This window comes from Urtica dioica, chromosome 8 (genome assembly GCF_054948205.1).
Source record: "Urtica dioica subsp. dioica isolate 48M chromosome 8, U.dioica_male_clone48M_v1_H2, whole genome shotgun sequence".
Lineage (NCBI taxonomy): Eukaryota > Viridiplantae > Streptophyta > Magnoliopsida > Rosales > Urticaceae > Urtica > Urtica dioica.
Window position 1 is genome coordinate 3750723 of NC_142763.1, and position 19047 is coordinate 3769769.

Sequence of the window (19047 nt, forward strand, 5' to 3'; positions counted from 1 at the left end):
GTTACTCTGTTTAGGACTTTCTTTTTTCTGTGGCTAATTAGTTATATATCGAAATCTACAACTAAGACGAACCATGAAATAAGAAATTCCAGCAGGCAAATTGAAGAAGAAAATAATAGTAATAAATAATAACATGTACAATGGCTACGATAAAACCTATTTTTTTTTTTTTTCAAAGTGCATCCAAGTTTGAAAATAAAAACCTACCATTTATAGCCAGAAGCTTCAAAGATATTGCTGACATATTTCTCCATCTTTGATACAAGGCTGTACGACTTAATCCGCCGCAGCGAATAGTGACTTGATGGGATACTTCTTTTGGTTCTTAAAACTGCTGCAAAAAAAAAAAAAAAAAAAAAAAAAACCCGTCAAGGATCGTGATTGACAATGCATTAACATACTAAGAAAATATGAACAAAGTAGATAGTTCGAAACAAAATAACTTTCGTGTAGCTGATCGTTCGCGTTTAGTCAATAAATCAATTCGCAAACTTTTATTGCCTTCAATCCAAGTTTCAACATACAAAGATTGTTCGTAAGCAAACATCACGAATTACATACGAAGAACATGGAAATCAAATACGAAATTAGAACCAATACCTGCGTTGTTTCCTGAACTGCGATCCATTATGTCTCCTCTCTCTCCCTCTCTCTATATCTATCTTTATTCGCAAGCTATAGAATCGATGTTTATAGACTCATCGCGGAGAGTCCGATTAAAAAAAAGGGAAAATGACGGAAAGTTCCTCGAACACAATGGGCCGCATAAGGTTACACGCAGTCGGCCCAAAATACCCAGCAACAAGGCCCATTTTCAACAAGAATGTGTAAAAGTTGGAAAAATTACAATACTAACGCTTATAGGCTTCTTTCAAAACATTAAAATGTTTTTCTTTTTTTTTGAAATTTTTAGGATGTTAATACATTCAATATACACTCTTTAGTATATATATCACACAATTATACAATTTCAGTCTACATATTTTATTATACAATTACATGGTACTGTATAAAAAAAATTAAAGTGATAACAATGATAAGAGTATACAAAATAATTGAATGAGGAAACTTAAAATGAGCGAACGACACAAATACTACTTCAAAAATGTTAATTTCGATGATAAAATTAATAAGAGCGTTCATTTTGCAGGTGCGTTTGCGCTTGGCCAATTTTGACGCACGTAGGTAAAAACTCAAATTATGATGATGAAATCATGAATTAGGACTACCAACATAATTGCAATCTGTATTGTATAATTTTGTAATAATTTTATTGAGCACTGCAGTTAAATAGCCTTCTTCAATCGTTGAAATTTTATTTTAACAGCCAACGTTCGATTGATAATTGAAAATTCGTTACTCAACTTATGAACTAATCGAAAGGGTCAAAAATACCTTTTGACCGGTTTTAAATTAAAAAATAAATAAAATAATAAATTATTTACATGGCAGTTTTTTAACTTAATTAATATTTAATTAATTTTCTTTCTCCATATAATTGTTGATAAGTGTTAATGACAGTTTATCATAGTTTTGTTTTTTGTTTGTTTAAATTGATTAATGGTAGTTTAACAAATGGGTTTTAGAATTACTTGTTTTTTTTACGCTATAGTAGTTTATAACACACTTTTTTATTTAAAATATTCAGAAATGAAAGCTTACCCATAAATAATTGAAATCATACATGCATGTATTATACAAAGAATAATCAAACACGTGCAATTTATGATACTACATAACAAAAAATTGAAACGTAAAAGTCCTTGAATGCTCTCTTTCCTGGATTCAGGCTGAAATACAGCTCAATTAAAAAAATAAATATTAATTATTAACTATACGAGATTTAGAAAGAAAAAATCAGAAACACATAATTGATAATTGTAGTAACTGTTATTACCAATTATTAATCATACGTGATAAAAAAAATAATAATAAAAAAAAACCCCAAAACTCAAGAATGAATTCATAGAATCATCAATCAATATGAAAAACCATACACAATTCCGAGCCCAATACACCAAAACCTACTAGAAAATAAACTCTGTTCACAATTCAAGAAGTGAACCAATCCCTCCGATTAGACTCCACTATCCAGCTAATAGAAAACTAATAGTCTAAAATAATAGATTAACAACTCTTTTCATAAGCCTACCCACTCCGAACGCTTATTTATACTAAAACATAATTAAATAAATAAATAGCATGAAACTCAATAACTAATGTACTAATTTACCAAACGAGTGTACCATGCTAAGTAGAACTAAAAAGGTCAGGAAGAGCAGCCAATGCATACCTCCGATGAGTCTACGGAACTGATGCTTCTGAGGAGGGGTGACAGATAGAGAGTGAGCACGCAAAGCTTCGAGCATAGACTATTATGCTTGAAAACACTTTGTGTGCTTACTCTCTTCTGTCACCTCCCTTACCATCACGACTATGTCACCTCTGCTGATAGTCGACCGTACCTGCAAATATATGGGTGACGATCTACGATCAATATGAATATATTAAGCGACGTATATATTACGTTTATTATTATATTATTACCTGGTATTTCAGAGGCTCCGGAGAAGCTGATTCCTCCGGGGGTTTGTTAGCCATCAGAGAGAGAGAGAGAGATTATTGATTTCTTTTTTATTTTTCACCGAGTTAAGAAGAGGAGCGAAAGATAGAGAGAGATTATTGATTTCTTTTTTCTTTTTCACCGAGTTAAGAAGAGGAGCGAAAGATAGAGAGAGAGTAACACTCTCCAAAATAAAGAGCACACACACTGACACACTCAACGCTCTGCTACTATTATAATGCTTTAACCCTATAGGCTACATAAGCTAGCTACGTCCATTCACCTCCCATCCTTGGACCACCGGAAAACCTCTGCTAGCTACTCTCCTCAAAACCTGGTGGTACATCTCTTCTCTGACATCACTCGTGTTTTCTCGTCAATCAGGTCATCTCGCAAAAACCAAACTTATTAGATCTTTATTAAACTCGTAATACAGTGAAAATAATATTCTTAATAATATCGGTGAAAGAAAAACAGCTTTAGAAGCAATGTCGTACTTCCATAACGAAAACTAAAACTTGATAGAATATTCGTGAAGTTATGCATTCAAATTCAACTCACGGATAAACTTTTTCTAATAGAAATCGACCACTTGAAAGAAAAATCCAAATCATACATAAGTTATTAAATTGATGATAATAATAATTAAATAATAAAGCCAGGCAGGGCATGAATAACACCAGATCATTTTGACAAAAAGGTTTGACCTCTATGTTGTCTTTTTCTAGGTAGGCCAACAATTTAGCTCCCAAATTTTCTTTATTTGTGTTGAAAAGTTTTCCTGAATTCTTCGTAATAGAGATGCAACAATACACTTTATTCTTATTATTAAAATTATAAAAGCACCACTCTTTGTTTTGTCTTTGCGAGATACAGGTTTACCGTAGTTTTTAATGAATCGTGCAGTAAACTCTGGAACTTAATGACTACCAAAATAAGGAGGTTCATTTTTACAATCGAAACTTAGGTTAGGGTGATTTATGTGCAGGAAAAAAATAAAATAAAAACGGTGTATAGAAATTTCTCTTTTAAAGCATGCAATTGGAAATAATAAACCCTGGCATTAAATTGTTCTATTTTCTAATCTTTAATTTTATTATGACCGACTAAAATAGGAAAATGACTAATATTGTTTTTAAATTTAGAAACCCAAGTATACCATCTAGCGCTGAAAATATAAAAACTATCGGTTTTTAGTAAAATTAGACCACTCGATGGTTTCCCAACCATAAACCATCTTCGAAGTTTGAACAATATGAAAGCAGTATTCTTTGAATTAAATTGATTTAGACGGTATTTGTTTAATTAGATAATAACTTTTTTAACTTGATGAGCATAATTAAGAAAAAAAAAAGTAGTACATAAACTTAAACAAAATTGTTTCAACGTACAACGTCAAATTGTTCGGTCTATATTTTCGTACTTGTTCAATTTAAGTTAGTAAAGCCACGTGATCGGTCACTCTGTTATCTTCATCTAAAGATCTTCCTTGAAATATTCTCCTCCTCGCCATCGTTGCCTGCAACATTACAATATCTTACACGTATCAAAGTCCACAGTTATTAATAATAAAACTTTGGAATGGAATGTTAAAATACTAAGTTCAACCCAATGTCCATGAATGTTCCAATTACGATCAACCGGTCTATACGATATAAATCATTTAAGAAATATAGATTATATCTTAAACGCCACGAAAGACTAACCTTATTTTCCCAATTTGTGAAAATTATGACTAGAGAAAGAAGAAGTGATTGTAGAAATGAACCAAGCACAATCCCAACCCAAAGTCCCGTTCCTCTGAAGTCGAACCAAAATCCGAGTGTGACCGAAATGGGAATTCCGGCGAAATAGTAGGCTCCAAGGTTGACAAAGGCTCCCAAATCTTGCCATCCACATCCTCTGGCGATCCCCGAGAGGACACAATGTAAGCTATCGAATACGACCCCAATGCAAATTAGAGCGGCCATTGAGGTCACGTATTTCACGACTTCCGCGTCATTACTAAAAAGGTGACCCAAAACGCTACAGCCGACAAAGAGAGTCGAGCTCATGAGAAGAGCCTCTGAGACCGCAAGTGACATGACTGACTGCACGACGAGCCGAGCTGCTCGGGGATTACCGCCTCCTAATTCATTTGCCACTCTCGTTCTATTCTTAAAACAAAATAAACAATATGTAAAATAAATCGCTAGTGTTTCAACATGTTAAGAGGCCAAACAAGATTTATAAGGTCACAAGTTACTCTTTTCATTTTCAATTGATTTTTGAGGTGTCTAATATATTGTTGAATTTGACTCATAGTAAGTGAGCTCAAAGAGACAGCATCATATTAATAATCACCGCTCCTAAAATTATACACATATAAGTGTAAATAAGTTGATTATTCTATATTACTACTTTTTTTCTTCAAATTAGACAGATTTATGAGTGTTTAGTTACAAACAAGTAATTAAAAGTGTCAATTTTGTCACTATTAGTTACATGTTTGTAACTAAACACTCTTAGATCTGTCTAATTTGAAGAAGAAAAAAATAATGTAGAATTAACCCTTATTTACTATCACTGGTGTCCAAACCTTGCACTTAGAACCAGAAATAACAATTAACTCAACAAACTTTACAAGGTCACGTGTTTAATTCTCCATGCTATAGCAACAATTGTTAAGGACGTCCCACGTCGAATAGATAAAAGACCCAACAAAACATATAAGGTAATTTATATCTTATAGTTTTTTTTTTTTTTTTTTTTTTTTAATTTTTATTGAGCTGCATGATAGAATGAATAAAGATGAGTGTGCCGCAAATAATTAACCGTTATTACCTTGCAGCCGCGCTAAGCCCTTCGGGTATTGTGTAAAGGGTAGTGATGGTTGATAAACTGTTTTCAAAAAATTGAAAGACGAATATAAGATATCAATTATTCATCAAGAAATAAATGTTGAGATATCTTTTGTAATAATAGTTTACTTATTGACAGGATATTAAACTCGTGACTCCCAAAATGACCAATAAAAGTGTACGGAGAATAAATATTAGGATGGAGAATACAATCAGAATTTCAACGGCGTACATACTCTCAGAGAAACGTATTCAAACCATATAAGCATGCAAACATAATAATTACATTAATGCTCAGAGTATTCCATCCTAAAATACATACATATATAGGTCTTTAACATGCAAAATTGAAATAGCCTTGGGAAAAAGAATTATTTATGCACGTGTTTGTAACCGTTGTCCAAACCCAAAATTGTAGTGTATAAATATATAGATCGATGGCATACCATATCGACATGACTGAAGACTCAAGCTCGGGATTAGGAAGAAAGCCGGAGAGTAAAATGAGAAGCTCAAATGACCACCACTCAAGGCTTGCAAAATATAAATCAGAAAAGAAAATAAATACATAGTGAACTTACACAAGCTAATTTAACTTAAAATGTAAAATGTATGTTACCATGCCATCACCGCGGAAGGAACAGCGAAGCGCAAGAACTCTCGGAAACCACAGATTACCTCGGAAGAAAGTGGGGCCCGCGTGGCCTCGCACGAGGGCGAGAATCGCATGTAAAGAGACAACAAAATCACGTTGAGCCAATAAGAGACACCGATGGACACAGCCGCCCCAAGATGCCCTAGCCCGAACCGAAACACGAGGGTCCAACAGAGCGCCATGTGGCACAAGATAGAGGCGAGCGAGCTCGCCAACAAAGGAGCGATAAGGCTCTGCGATTGGAAGTATCGCGCGAGGGGCTGAAGGGCTGCGTAGGCAAAGAGCGCGGGGACAAGAAAGAGAGCGAATCTCCCGGCTTCTTTGGATATCAACGGATTTTGTCCCATCAAAACTAATATATTTCCCATAGAAATCCAAAGGAGAGAGAGGGAGGCACGTAAACGCAAGGGCTACGATCGCTGTGCTTAGCACCGTAGGCTTGGCCGGAGAGAGTCTCCAACGCGCCAGCCATTCCATACTTGCCAAGTCAAATAATCTTCAAAAATTTAGTTTTTTTTTTTTTTTTTCACTTAAATGAAGGATTTTGTTTAGGGCTAAAACCGGTTTGGTTCAATTTGGTTTAGGCCCGTTTTAGAAATCGAAATTGAATTTTTCGGCTTTCAAATTTTTGGACCAATAACTGGATCCAATTGATCCAAGGAAAAATGGTATGAAATAGCCAATTCAAACTATGACTTTTGCAAAATAGCCATAGTTTCATTAGGTATAGCAAAATAGCCAATTGAGAGTACTACGACTTTTAATCCTGCCTCGATTAATTTTAATTCATCTTTCATAAAGCTTACATTCTGTCTTTATAGTTCGTTAGGATTAAATTTAATCCAGCCTAGATTAATCTTACTTTGGCTAGTTTGCTTATAGTTGACAAAGTATGGTTATTTTGCAAAAGCTTAAGTTCTATTAGGCTATATAGCCGCTTGACCCTTGATCCAAATCAAAGTTATACAAATTTTTGGTTAACCGAATTTTAATTATCGATATCCAGTTTGAAAATTGATTTAAAAAGAGGTTATGAAGGTCTGAAACTGGTTATTCAAAAATTGATTATCCGGTTTCATAACCGGTGTCAGTTCAAAACAAAGTCATTTTCATATAACTTTGTTTCAAATTAGAATTAAAAAAAAATCAGTTAATATGTTTTAAAAACGGGTTATTCTGTTTCATAACTAATTGAACATGTTCAAATTGATTATCGGATTTTAAAACTGATGGCATATATACGTCGCTATAGCACAAATTAATTATTAAACTACATTAAAATTTAACTATTTGATACCGTTTTTCCATTATATACGCATATTAGCAAGGGCAGACCTACATGGGGTCATGGGGGTGGCCCATGTCACCCCAACTTCAAAAAAAAATTCATTATGTGCTCTTTTTTTATTTTTTTCATTTCTTTGGTATTTGAATATATTATATCAAAGGCAAAAAAGTCCAAAAAACCCTATTTATTTTTTTTTTTTTTTTGTAATTTAGCTTTAATACCTTATTTTATTGTAATTTGGTATTTTCTTTTTTTATTCTTCCTGACTTCTCTAGTACCGATCTACTCTTTTGCCACACGACTATTGAGGACTAGGCTTCAAATTGAGAATTTATTTATTTATTTACTTTTTTTTTCTAGAGTCAGAACATCAACATCATGAATTTGGAATAGTGACTTTATGAGAGGTATCAATTTTTATTTTCAAATTCGTTATACTGGAAGTAAAATAGTGGAATATTCAATATTGTATCCATCTACACTGTAATCCGTTTAGTAGAATTTTATCACGTTAATGTGCAACATTGTACTGCGTTTTTCCACGCCACTGGTTATCATGACAATAAAAAGAGAAATTTTTTAAGTCCAAGAAAATTTGAATACAATAAGATTTTTATTCAATAAAATCTGAGTCCCGGCACATTAACGGTATCTCAAACCTACTAGTATATTTTTTCTTCCTTTTAATTTCTTTATAGTTTCTACTATATCAAACATATAAAATATTATAATTAGAGAAGACTACCAGAAATATGGGATACAACTACAGTTTTTTTTTTTTTAACTCCAGTTTAGCCTTTTAATGGAGTCTTTGAATACAGACTACGGTCACCTTTTTTTAGGTCTATATTAGACTCCAGTCGAATATAAAGCTGTAGATAATGATCTATTTTTCTCTACAGCTAATATAAAAAAGTAGTGGTAATACTCAAAAAATTAAAAATGATCAAAATTTCACCATTTTTAAATGGAGGGAAATTTCCCACAAAATTTTGACACATTTACACTACAGTCAAAGGTAGAGAAGGAGTTGTAATACTCAATACATAAAAAATTACCAAAATTTTTACAAGGTGGGAAATTTCCCTCCACTATCTTTTGGAAATTTCCCTCGGCCACTATTTTATTTGGCCAAATTGACTAAGTATTAGAAACATTATATCACTCATGTTAAACATATCAGATTCAACGAAAGATAAGAAAAAAGAAAAAGAAAAAAGAGAACCGAAGAGAGAGACACCGCGATAACCACCGCTGCGAAAAACACCGCCACTATCACAAATATCTCACCCCGACCATGCTCACCGGTAAATCCCTCTCTCCGAATCTCAGTCATCTCTCTACTCAGTATTTCCCTCTTCTTCTTCTTCAAATTTCTCAAAGGATAATAGGGTTTGAACCTCTTTTCCTGGCTCGGTTTGCTTCTTCCACTACCAGAAAATTGGTTCTAGGGTACCTAGGGTTTCATCTGAGATGTTTGGGTTGATAGAATCTCTCTTTCTCACTCTTCCTAACTCTGTCTCTAACTCGCAGACCCGGTTCGCCGTGTTCCCGGACGATTCTTCACCGTCCCTCTCTGTGGCCATTCAATATTTTCCGCCCCTCTCCGTCGCCGTACGATTCTGCTCCATCGCATGTTAATGTTTGGGTTTCGGCGAACGTTAATTGCAGGTAATTTCATGGATTTAGAGTTTCGATTTTGAACTCTGATTTTGGGTTTCTGAAATTGATTGAACGTGGTTTGATTCATCTCAGTTGATTTGAATTTATCTTGTCTAATTTAGTGGGTCTGATTGTGATTTTTTGTGAGTTGAGATGTAGGGTCTAAATGATTTCACAATGGCTTCAAGAAAAGTTGAAGAAGCAAGGTTTGTATTTTTCGACTTTATTTCTTCTTTCACAATTTTTTTTACATTATTCGATTCCCATTTTTTGTTTTCTTGATCGTAATACGAAAATAACCAAATATGTTAAGCTTGGAGGCGATTTCAAGCGGTGCAATGGCTCAAGAGCTTAGTGGGTACGTTGGGATTGTCGAACGAGCCTTTGAAGAGAAAATTCCTTTCTTGCTTAAGAAATGGAATCATTCTCTGCAATACCATCAACAAGATTCACCCAGGAGCCGTTCCCAAGGTATCGATTCGCATTCTGATCTCATCTCGTTTATGAACCTTTAAATCCTCATAACAGGATTGTTAAATCTCCCCCTGTGATATCCGAGTCCCTTGGGTTTACATTATTTAAAGTAATAAATTTTGAGCCCGGGAAGAGCGGCGGCGGAGGAGGAGAGTTTATCGATCTTCCGGCGATGGTGAAGGTGGCGGTTCTGGAGGAGACGACGATGGAGGTTTTCGACGCGGAGGTGATCAAAGGGATTCGGAGCCCGATGGAGGAAGGGATGATTCAGGCGCTGAAGCTCGCGATGGGTTGTTGTGCTCCGGTGCCGGCGGTGAGGCCGGCCATGGACGAGGTGGTCAAGCAGTTGGAGGAGAATAGGCCCAGAAACAGGTCTGCCTTGTATAGCCCTACCGAGACCAGGAGTGAAATTGGTACACCTTTCTGAGGTTTTTTTTTTTTTTTAAGTTGGCTTTTCTTTTTCATTATTGTTTCCAGTGTTTACCAAAGGACAAGGGGGTTATTTATTTAGGCGATCATATTGATAATAGTTTTTTTTTTTAAATCTTTATGGAAGTTTTCTGTCTGGCTAGATGTACATCAATATCTTCTCTTTATTAAAAGTGTTTATTCTCTAAAAAATAATAAAAAAAATTTTGTTGTGAAAATTAGGAGGCTGGAGAATGAAAGGATTTCTTTAGGAAATTCCTTGACAATTCCATCTCTTTTGATCGACCCTTAACACAAGTAAAGAAAAGAAAAGAAAAAAACTACATAATCGAGAGAGAGCTGAGCGTGATCGAGAGAGAATCAGCGAGACAGAGATTGGGCATGAGATTGAAACACGTTGAGAAAGAAAAGAGGGAGAGAGACTGAGAGAAAGAGAAAGAACATGATCACAATTAGAAGAGAGTCATAGAAGTTTGTTTATCTCATAAGAAGATGTACGGCAAAGGAGCTGTAAGTGGATTCTCCCCAGTTATTCACGAGTTTCTGAGGTAATTTTCTCCTCTTCTATTCGTGAATTAGGGCTTCCTTTTGATTCCGCTTGATTTCGGAAATTGAATGGTTTGAGGATAAATTTGATGGCGATGTTTATGATTCACATCGTTCTTGTTTCTCGCGTGCCTTTGTTTGGTTTGATTGTGATTCTCTTGAGTTAGGTTTCATGAATTTGGGGTTTTTGTGGGTAAAGGGTTCTTGATTATTGGTGCTGAATTGATGCTTGATTTGTGACGATCGTTGAATTTTTCAGAATCTTTGTATGATATATCCACTGCCAATATTATTTCATATTAGGTCTGATTGTTTCAGTTTCATTACAAAAAATAAATATTTAACCCATTCCTTTAAATCACAAGTCCAAATGAGCTTAGTCAAGCTTGGTAGTGTTTTGAACTATTTTTCTGCTCTTGATTCTTTTCTTTCTTTCTTTGAACAGGTCAGGAAAGAGATGGAAACGGTAGACCAAAGCATAGCATAGCAGGTAAGTTGTAGAAGTTAGGCTTGCATACTTTTTAGGGAAAATATAGGGTGTTTATCTGATTATTTGAGCTTAGTGATATTGTTGAAGTAAAGCAAATAATTTCTTGCTAATATTCATCCATGTGGTTATCAGATCTGTTTCTATGCATTCATCAACACTCATTACTTGTTAGACTATAGAAGCAAGTTATCTTGTAATAAAAAAAGTTAGAATATTTGATAGTAGTCAGAATACAAGTGTGAACGAGTTTGTTGTGTTAAGTCTAATAACGGTTATTCATTTGGATTCTTAGTTTTATTTTTTTATCAGATTATAATGAATCAGCAAATTAAGCAAAAGAAGTAAAGGCACCCCATCTTGTACCATTTTTTAGAATAAGGCAATTGATGTTATTATTGTTATGCCGTCTTTTTCTTATGGCAAAAACGACGCCTCAATTGCAAAAACGACGTTACAATATAAAAGGGCAATTTAGTCAAATGCCAAAAATATGCATGACTAAAAACAAGCGAATTTTCAACAAGCCAAGCGACACGAATTTTCAACAAGCCAAGCGACAAGCGAATTTTCAACAAGCCAAGCGACAAGCGAATTTTCAACAAGCCAAGCGACAAGCGAATTTTCAACAAGCCAAACGACAAGCGAATTTTCAACAAGCCAAGCGACAAGCGAATTTTCAACAAGCCAATCGACATGTTTTCCCTATAAATAGCTCACTCACACAAATCAAAAAAAGAGAAAAAAGAGAACGGACTCTGAACAAAAAATTCTCTCAACCCCAGAGACTCTCAACCCCAGAATTCTCTCAGCCAGATACTCTCCCAACTTCAAAATTATCCCGGATCATAGACAAAGATCGAGAACCATCTCTCGGCGGGAGGAAGAAAAACAAAAATCCAAGAATCCACTCAAATAGCAAACACATCTGGCCCTGAACTACGTCATGACTTGATCCTGCAAAGCGGGTACGTAGGCAGCTCACGAAGAGCACGGTCACGCCCCCCCAGGCGAGCTCGACCTCCAGGCAGGGCGATCTCCAGGCGAGCTCACCCTCCAGGCAGAGGCAATCTCCAGGAGCGCTCGACCCCCCAGGCGAGCTCAACCTCCAAGCCGAGCTCGACCCCCAGGCGAGCTCAACCTCCAGGCAAGCTCGACCCCCTAGGCGAGCTCGACCTCCAGCCAGGGTCGACCTCCAAACCGAGCTCGACCCCCAGGCGAGCTCGACCCCTTAGGCGAGCTCGACCTCCAGCCAGGGTCGACCTCCAAACCGAGCTCGACCCCCCAGTCGAACTCGACCCCAGGCGAGCTCGACCTCCAGGCGAGCTCGACCCCCCTAGGCGAGCTCGACCTCCGGCCAGGGGCGACCTCCAAACCGAGCTCGATCCTCTAGGCGAGCTCGACCTCCAGCCCGGGTCGACCTCCAAACCGAGCTCGACCCCCCAGGCGAGCTCAACCTCCAGGCGAGCTCAACCTCCAGACGAGCTCAACCTTCCAGGCGAGCTCAACCTCCAGGCAGGGGCGACCTCCAGGCGAGCTCGACCCCCCAGGCGAGCTCCCTCCAGGCTGGGCGACCTCCAAGCGAGCTCGACCTCCAGGCAGGGCGACTTCCAGGCGAGCTCGACCTCCATGCAGGGCGATCTCCAGGCGAGCTCGATCCCCCAGGCGAGCTCGACATCCAGGCAGGGGCGATCTCCAGGCGAGCTCGAACCCCCAGGCGAGCTCACCCTCCAGGCAGGGGCGATCTCCAGGAGCGCTCGACCCCCTAGGCGAGCTCAGCCTCCAGACGAGCTCGACCCTCCAAGCGAGCTCGACCTCCAGGCCAGGAATCAAAGACGAAGAACGCATTCCCGACGAAGAAGAAGGCAAAGCATTGTTTCCCTCTTTACGATTCTAAGATCCTCTGAAGCTCCCGGACGCTTTGGGCCGATCCAATACTAGGCACGTTACTATTCCCGGCACGCCACGTGTCCTCAAATGTTAAATCCAAAAAACGGCTTAACAATTATGACAAGATATTAATATTGATTTCAAGATATTAATATTGACAACGCTAGTAACCATTCAGATGGTTGTGGTCAGATTCAAAACGATTAAATTCTGAGATAGGTATGTGTGTGTTTTTTTTTTTTTTTTTGTTTAGGTACGTCTCTTTGTGTGTTATGTTAGGTAAGTCTGATTTGATCATGTGTGTGTGAAATATTAGTGTTAGTGTCTAATTAGTGTTAAGTTCAAAGCTAAACCATGTCTCAGGGTGTTAGTACATGGTGTGGCTTTTTCTTATGTCTCAGGTGTTTATGATTTTGTGTGATTTTGGTGTGTGTTTTTCCCTTGCCTGCAGGTTCAATGGGTTCACTATATTAACTTTGCTTGTAGGGTCTCCTTCAAAAAAAAAAAAAAAACTTGTAGTGTCATAAACAAATTGTAAGTAATTTATCTCTTCCAAATATTTGTAATGCCAAATTTATGCATGTAAATGTAAATGATATTTATGATTGATTTAATGAAATATGAGATTTTTTTATATTATTATTAGGTATTTTTTGGATATTCATTTATTATAAATGTAATTTAGTATATATATATTTATTTAAATATATATTTTTATTAAATAAATTGCTCTACATAAATAAGATGTAGTCTATATTGTTAAAATAGAATTTCATGGATATAAACTACAGTTAAAAAATGTAGTCTTCAAGAGAAAAGACTGGAGTCATAGGCAAAGAGATAAGACTCCAGTGCAATAGATGCCACAAAAACACAGTAGTCTATCTAACTCAATTAATTATAACTACTCTTTAAAGATGTAGTGTTTATTGACTCTCAACTTGAACAACTACATTATAAAAATGTAGTCTTCAACAGAAAAGAATGGAGTCATAGGCAAATAGATAAGACTCCAGTGCAATAGATGACACAAAAACGCCGTAGTCTGTCTAATTAAATCAATTAAGACTACTTGTTAAAACTGTAGTGTTTTTTTCTTATGTAATTGAGTTATATATAACTACATCATAACGCTGTAGTATTTATAGATGAGACTAGTAAGACTACATCTATAAAATGTAGTTATATATTTTAACTACAGTCTTATAAAACAGATACACTACGGCCAAAAACTGGAGTCATACTCAAAGAGATAAGACTCCAGTGCAATAGATGACAGTCGGTAAACTGTAGTCGACTTAAAATGACTACGGTGTTCGGCAGTAGTTAGAGGCCAAATTTCTGGTAGTGAAGAGGGCCCACTAATACAGCTCAAAACTTTCACTTCTTCCACCATTTCACTCATTAGCCCTAAAAAACCATCTCTCATCGATCTTCTTCTCTCTTTCCACCAACCTCTCTCTTCTCTCCTCTTCCATGCTCTCTCTCTCTCTCTCTCTCTCTCTCTCTCTCTCTCTCTCTCTCTCCCTCACACAATTGATTATAAATGAGATCAAATATTTATCATTTTTATTTGATTTCATAAATGTTACATATGGAATCAGGTAACATTATCCCCAGTGGCAATAATATTGTGGTGATGTTTCTTTTTACCCCGTCAATCTAACAAGATACATTTTATGGTGATGTTTTTAAGTGTGGTTCAAAATGAATATTGACAAACATGCATGTAGGTTCTTGCTCTTTTTTCCTTTTTACTTGACATCTTAACAAGATAGGAATGATGAGACATTCGTCACACACTCAAGCAATTACCAATTTGCTTTTTTCTTTATTTATTTATTTATAAAATGTTAGAAAAAGAAGTGCTCTCTCATGAGTCTCGAATATCAGAGCCATGTTTTTGTTTGTTTGTTTTGTGTTATATTCAACGAGGTAAATGGATAGATATCTTTAAATCCGTCCCACGCATTGAATTTTCTGTAACTAAGGACATCTCTTGTCTTTTCTGTTTGACTTGGTGTCTCCCATTTTTGTAAATACATAGTTACATAATCTCCAAAATAATTAGGATAAAATATGTGTTTCGATATTTTCGCGCGCAAGTGCACATATCGTCCAAGTAGTAAAGTGTACACGAAGTATGGATATCGATCCTACGAAGAAAAAAAAATGAATTATTGATTTAATCAATGAGACACGAACTTAAAGAACGTTGAAAAAGATGTCACAAAGTAAAGAAATATCGGGATTTTACGATAAAGGGAGATAAAGGACTAAGCCTTCACGAGTTTATTCAACGGTTTAGATTCATGGGCGTAACGCACAATTAGTATCATTCAAACTTTGCTAATAACGCTCACGTGTTATCACTAAATCTCTCTCGAACATCTAACAATATATGTCAATATATCCGGAAAATTTTCTCTCAATCTCAATTCCTAAAACATGACAAGCATTAAGTTAAAGAGCGTTCACACGATTCTATAACAACCTAGCTATGTCTAACCTAGGAATATATTACAGTAATTCAAACTAAGCACACTAACAACCTAATCTTTCTCAAACGTCAATTTGAAATAATAAATCATGCACAAGGTCACGAATCTCGCGAAAACTAGTTCACCCCAAAAACGATGCTAAAGTGTGCTTTTTAAGATTTAGGTCTGATCCCTTGGGTTTCCACTAATTTCGGAGCAATCCGAGTCATTAAAACTGATCGAATGGTTAAAAACCACTAAAAAATCTTTAATTATCGCTTCTGTCTGGCAGTAAATTGCGGCGCGCAGTCGCTTCTATCAATAAATCCAATAATTTTGTGACGACCCGACTTTTCGGACCGTCATACTAAGCTTAATTCTCTTACTTAGAAAAAAAAAAGTGGATAATTTTTTTTTTAAACACCGTTTCATAAATTTATAAAGTTTGGACTTTAAAATAAAACAATCCTTGCAAATAACCAACATTTGAAATCTTACAAAACAATTTGATGAATATAAGATAAAATACTTAATTCGGAATTCCAAACTAAAGTAGATGGTTGGAATATTCAACGGAAATAAAACCATAAAAATTCAACTTCAGTTTTGCAAAACTAATTAAACTTGGAAAGTATCTTAAGCATAAAATTCCAAACCGAGTGTTTAGGAAATTTCGTAGCGGAAGTCTTTTAATTAAGTGAGCGGAACCACAACCCAACCCCTTAGCCATCGAACGCCGCTGATCCACCCTCCTCACTTATTTATTTGTTGCTTACCTACAATACGGACGAATACACATAATATGAGCTAACGCTCAGCGAGAATAACTATGACTCACAAAAAAGATGAGTAATGCGATGCATGATCCGGTTATTAGTGTTTTAAATTCTAATAGTGTCATGGTCTTTCGTATCATAAGTCTTATCATATTTTATTCGGGATTCCCCTAGAGTAGTCGTACCAATTTCAGTGTACACTTTGGAAACGAACTACGGGGCTGTGACCTCCCATAGTTCGCACCATCTAATAAACATATCATATGAGAAAACTCCCTTTATGAGCCCGTAGGTCGGCTCGAGAGAATTCTCTTAATACCTCCGTAGCTCGAGGCGGTACGACTCTCTTACTTATCTTATCACTTGATTATTTGCGTTACATATAAAGATGACATATGACATAAACATAAATGAAACATGCTAATAAATAGAACATGTTATGCCAAAATTGTACTAAACTCATACATAAACTCATCATAACATGACATAACATATAATAATCACAATTCACTCAATAACGTATACATGCACATAAGGGATATCACACAATCAATCATATAACACATATTAACCAATTCAGATCACACACTCATCATAAATTAATTTTAAACTAATCCGTATTGTAGTGAGATTATTCTCACCTTATTGAGTCGGGGAAAAGTTCTTAGACTCCCGAACGATTGGAAAAGCTATTCGGCTCGGGACCTATTCGAACGGATAGGAATTAGGTTCTTAAAAGACACTTCTAGACATAACAAAGTTTCTGGAAAAAAAATATCAGAGAAGGAACAGGGACGTCAAAAGACGAAAATACCCTTCGTTCTCGGTTTCCGGGAAAAAAAATAATTTCAGAGAAAAATTCTGGAAAAATTTCAGAGCCTAGAAAATATAAATTTGAACATATTAGTCTTCAGTGATAAGACCAAAATTGGAGGTTTAGTTGACGAAAACAAAAGTCAAAGTATACAATGATAAAAAGATATTAGAGAAAACTGAAATAATCTGTATACCGGTCTGAAGATATTTCTTTCATACATAAATACACATTTAAAATTCATATAAAAATTATCATATATCAACGACGTACCAAAATATTTTGTATAAAAATTTCATATAAAAATATGTTTCGTGGGTATTTTAATTAAATACAAAACTACGTTGTTTGAATTAGAAATAAAAAGTCTGCGCGCTAATCGTAATTGATTTTTAGAAAAAAAAACGGTTCGTCCAAAAACTTTGAAATTTAAAAGATGTATTACAAACATCCTGAATATTTTGGTAAATAAAATTCAAATCAAAATTCGTTTTGTAGCTATTTTATTAAAATCAAAACGCGCTGTTTGGATCATAAAAAAAAAGTTCTACGTACCGATAGTAAAGGATTTTTAAAATAAAAAAAACGGTTACTCCAATAATCACAAAAAAATAAAACACACACTGACAACATCTTATATATTTTTGTATATAAAAAAAAAACAGCTCAAACTAATATTTGTAGCTATATAAAACATTGTGTTTTCTACAGTACACAAAATTTATTTTCAGCCAGGAAAAAAAAAAACTATCCTTTGATGTTCATAAGAAAAGAAAAGCAAATAAAAAGAAAACATTGATAGGGCTTATCTTCAGGGCATGAAAGTACCTTGATAAGGTTGAAAAGGATTGCTTATTAAGACCTTCAGAGGCAAAAAGAAAGTGATGGCTTTGATTTGTATTTTTTTTTCTTTGTGGGAGAGAAAGATCGGGAGAGAGCAAGAGTGAGGTTGAGAAAAATAAACGTGAAAAAAAAAATGAACCAAGGCTGACTTAGAGCATTATATAGAACTTTAATAGGGTTAGGGCTTCCCACATGCTAAGAGGTAAAATAAGAAGTTAATAAAAGGCTTTTTTTAAAAAAACCGTATACTAAAAACAATAGAATTAACAATTGAAAATACTACAGGATCGGTAGAAAGTTGTAAGAATATTAAACCTTGCGTCACAGCAGCGAAAAAAAAAGAGCACCTATATTTTATTACCTAATATATCATATATATATATATATATATATATATACACATATATATACCTACCTTTACTTAACCATTAAGGAAAAAGTTAATACACGAATTCATCAAATCCCCAAAAAGAAGGAAACTCATATACGTATGCATTATATACGTGGATACTAAAGAATCATTACCATCATGAGAAAGACTAAAAAAATACTTTACTCCTTTTGAACCTGACTTTTATATATATATATATATATATATATATATATATATATATATATATATATATCAGTGTTAAAAAATGAGTTAAATTTTAGTATTTATATATATATATATATATATATGTATATATTAGGGGTTTCACAAATTTATTGATACGTTGATCAATAAATTCAATAATTTATTGACATGTTTGTCAATAAATATTGTGATTTATTGATATGTTGATCAATAAATCAGATGTCATGTGATTTATTTATACATTTGTCAAAAAGCTTATCGGCAAATATTTTAATAAATCTTCAAAGAAAAATTCTAAAATCTGTGAAGATTCATTTACATCCAGAATATATTGAAAAGGAGGTTAATAAATCTTAAAACGAATTCTCAGATGAGCAAAAAGACATGTACTCATAATAACATTTGCCACGTTATAGTAAGGAAGAATTTCGCAATGCGTTTTTTATGAGCAAAAAACAGCTGTATTTATATATATATAGACAAATGTCAAGCGTATAAGAGAGGAAAGAAAATACAGCTGCCCAAAGCGACGTGGCTTGCTTAGGATTCATTAGCTTGTTCTTAATTTTTTTTTTAATTCATCTATGTAGATAAATGAAAGTTCAGGAAGTATATAACAACTCTTTTAATGAGTTGGTTTTGATTGCGAGATTCTACAAAGAAAACATGTCTGAAAATATTTTTGTATTGTTATGAGAAATATCTGATGTTGGACTTAATGTT

The 19047-nt window shown here is 35.1% G+C and overlaps 1 protein-coding gene across 1 annotated transcript; it reads right to left on the reverse strand.

The window, feature by feature from the left end:
- Window positions 1–3995: 3995 nt before the first annotated feature.
- On the reverse strand, window positions 3996–6147 carry LOC149387368 (protein DETOXIFICATION 12-like). Its single transcript, XM_089622126.1, has 5 exons — window positions 6023–6147; window positions 5850–5936; window positions 5387–5443; window positions 4270–4714; window positions 3996–4082 (listed from the first exon to the last, which is right to left on the reverse strand). The coding sequence occupies exons 1-5, from the start codon at window positions 6130–6132 to the stop codon at window positions 3996–3998; spliced, it is 786 nt and encodes a 261-aa protein (XP_089478252.1). The 5' UTR covers window positions 6133–6147.
- Between the last annotated feature and the right edge of the window lie 12900 nt (window positions 6148–19047).

Coding starts and splice junctions, on each gene's coding strand:
- LOC149387368 (XM_089622126.1), bottom strand. CDS start 6,132: ATGCGATTCTCGCCCTCGTGCGAGGCCACGCGGGCCCCACTTTCTTCC. Junction 5,937..6,022: donor CCTTCCGCGGTGATGGCATG/GTAACATACATT, acceptor ATATTTTGCAAG/CCTTGAGTGGTGGTCATTTG. Junction 4,083..4,269: donor TCACAAATTGGGAAAATAAG/GTTAGTCTTTCG, acceptor GTAATGTTGCAG/GCAACGATGGCGAGGAGGAG.